Below are 1,155 nucleotides of genomic sequence, written 5' to 3' on the forward strand. Positions count from 1 at the left end.
GCCAGTGGCGGAGCGCGCGGGGCCGCCGGGCTGCAGTGGGGGCCGGCGGCGGCGGCTGGCGGCCATGCTGAGCAAGGCGGCTGGCGGGAGGCCCGCCAAGCCCTCCTTCGTGTCCTACGTGAGCCCTGAGGTGAGGTCGCGCGGAGGGCGGGGATCGCCCCACTCGTGGAGCCGAGCCGGGCCGGGCCGGGCCGGGCCGGGAGGGACAAATTTGCTGCGCGACTGAGGGGCAACCTCGCTGCACGTGTGGTGCAGCCGCGCCCCTGTATCGGGACGGGAGGTGGCCCAGCGGAGCCCCGCTGTCTTCTGGTTCGCTTCCTGCCGGCACCTGGTGGTTCCTGACGAGCCAACTTAGGGGGTTCTCGGGTCTCTTGTGACGGTGCCTTGAACTTGAATGTGTGTTTAATGCTCATGCGTCACGTGTATGGGGCAGCAGGCAGGATAGGGGCACTTGCTTCTGCCCCTCTGACTGCCTGGCAGCAGCATTTCTAGTTGGATGGGGCGAGTGCACATGTTTGTTAACGCGCTTTTGCTAATGCGCATTAAATTTGGGACCTCTATTGGGACGTGCTAGAAAAAGGTGCTTTACTCTATTGTAATGTGCATTAGCGGAAGCGCACTTTTTAAAAACTTGATGTTTTAATGTGGATTAAAATATGCAAATGTGCATTAGCGTCTGTGTAGATGTGCCCACAGTGCTGAAGGAATTGCTTGACTTTGGGGTCATTGTAAAGCATCTGGTCCCTTCTGAGCGATGCCAGTGTGAACAGCCCTCTCTTTTTAATGGTCTTGATGTCCCACCAATGAAGCTGGCTCCTGTTCTGCATTTCTGCCTGCTGTTGGGTGCTCCTGATCACGAAGCTCCTATTTCACAGCCCCACAGATTTATTTATTTTTTCCAACTCATTTGAATGAAGTTATATTTGTTTTTGCTTCAGTCTCAAACTGAATAATAGTCCTAGGCCCCTAGCATATTAGTACAGCTACTAGTTAGAGGAGCACCAATGCATGGATCCATATTATGTGTGCACCATAAAAGGAAAATTGATGTTGTTAGCAATTGGCTTTTTTGGCTGATGTGGCTGATAGTGTAATCAATTTTAAGTGCTGCATCTGTGTGATCTGCTCCACTTCCCCTGCCCCCCCCCCTCCCAT

General features: G+C 53.9%; 1 protein-coding gene across 1 annotated transcript in view; it reads left to right on the forward strand.

Annotated features, from left to right (window-relative positions):
• The first annotated feature begins 27 nt into the window (after positions 1–27).
• The window catches only part of MTMR12 (myotubularin related protein 12), a 101,021-nt gene continuing 99,893 nt past the window's right edge, over positions 28–1,155 (forward strand). Inside the window, exon 1 of the mRNA XM_019518000.1 lies at positions 28–130. Within this exon, the coding sequence (XP_019373545.1) occupies positions 65–130 (66 nt within the window). The 5' untranslated portion in view covers positions 28–64. The remainder of the gene's footprint in view (positions 131–1,155) is intronic.

This window comes from Gavialis gangeticus, unplaced genomic scaffold, assembly GCF_001723915.1.
Source record: "Gavialis gangeticus isolate Ggan-Ray unplaced genomic scaffold, GavGan_comp1, whole genome shotgun sequence".
Classification (NCBI taxonomy): Eukaryota; Metazoa; Chordata; order Crocodylia; family Gavialidae; genus Gavialis; species Gavialis gangeticus.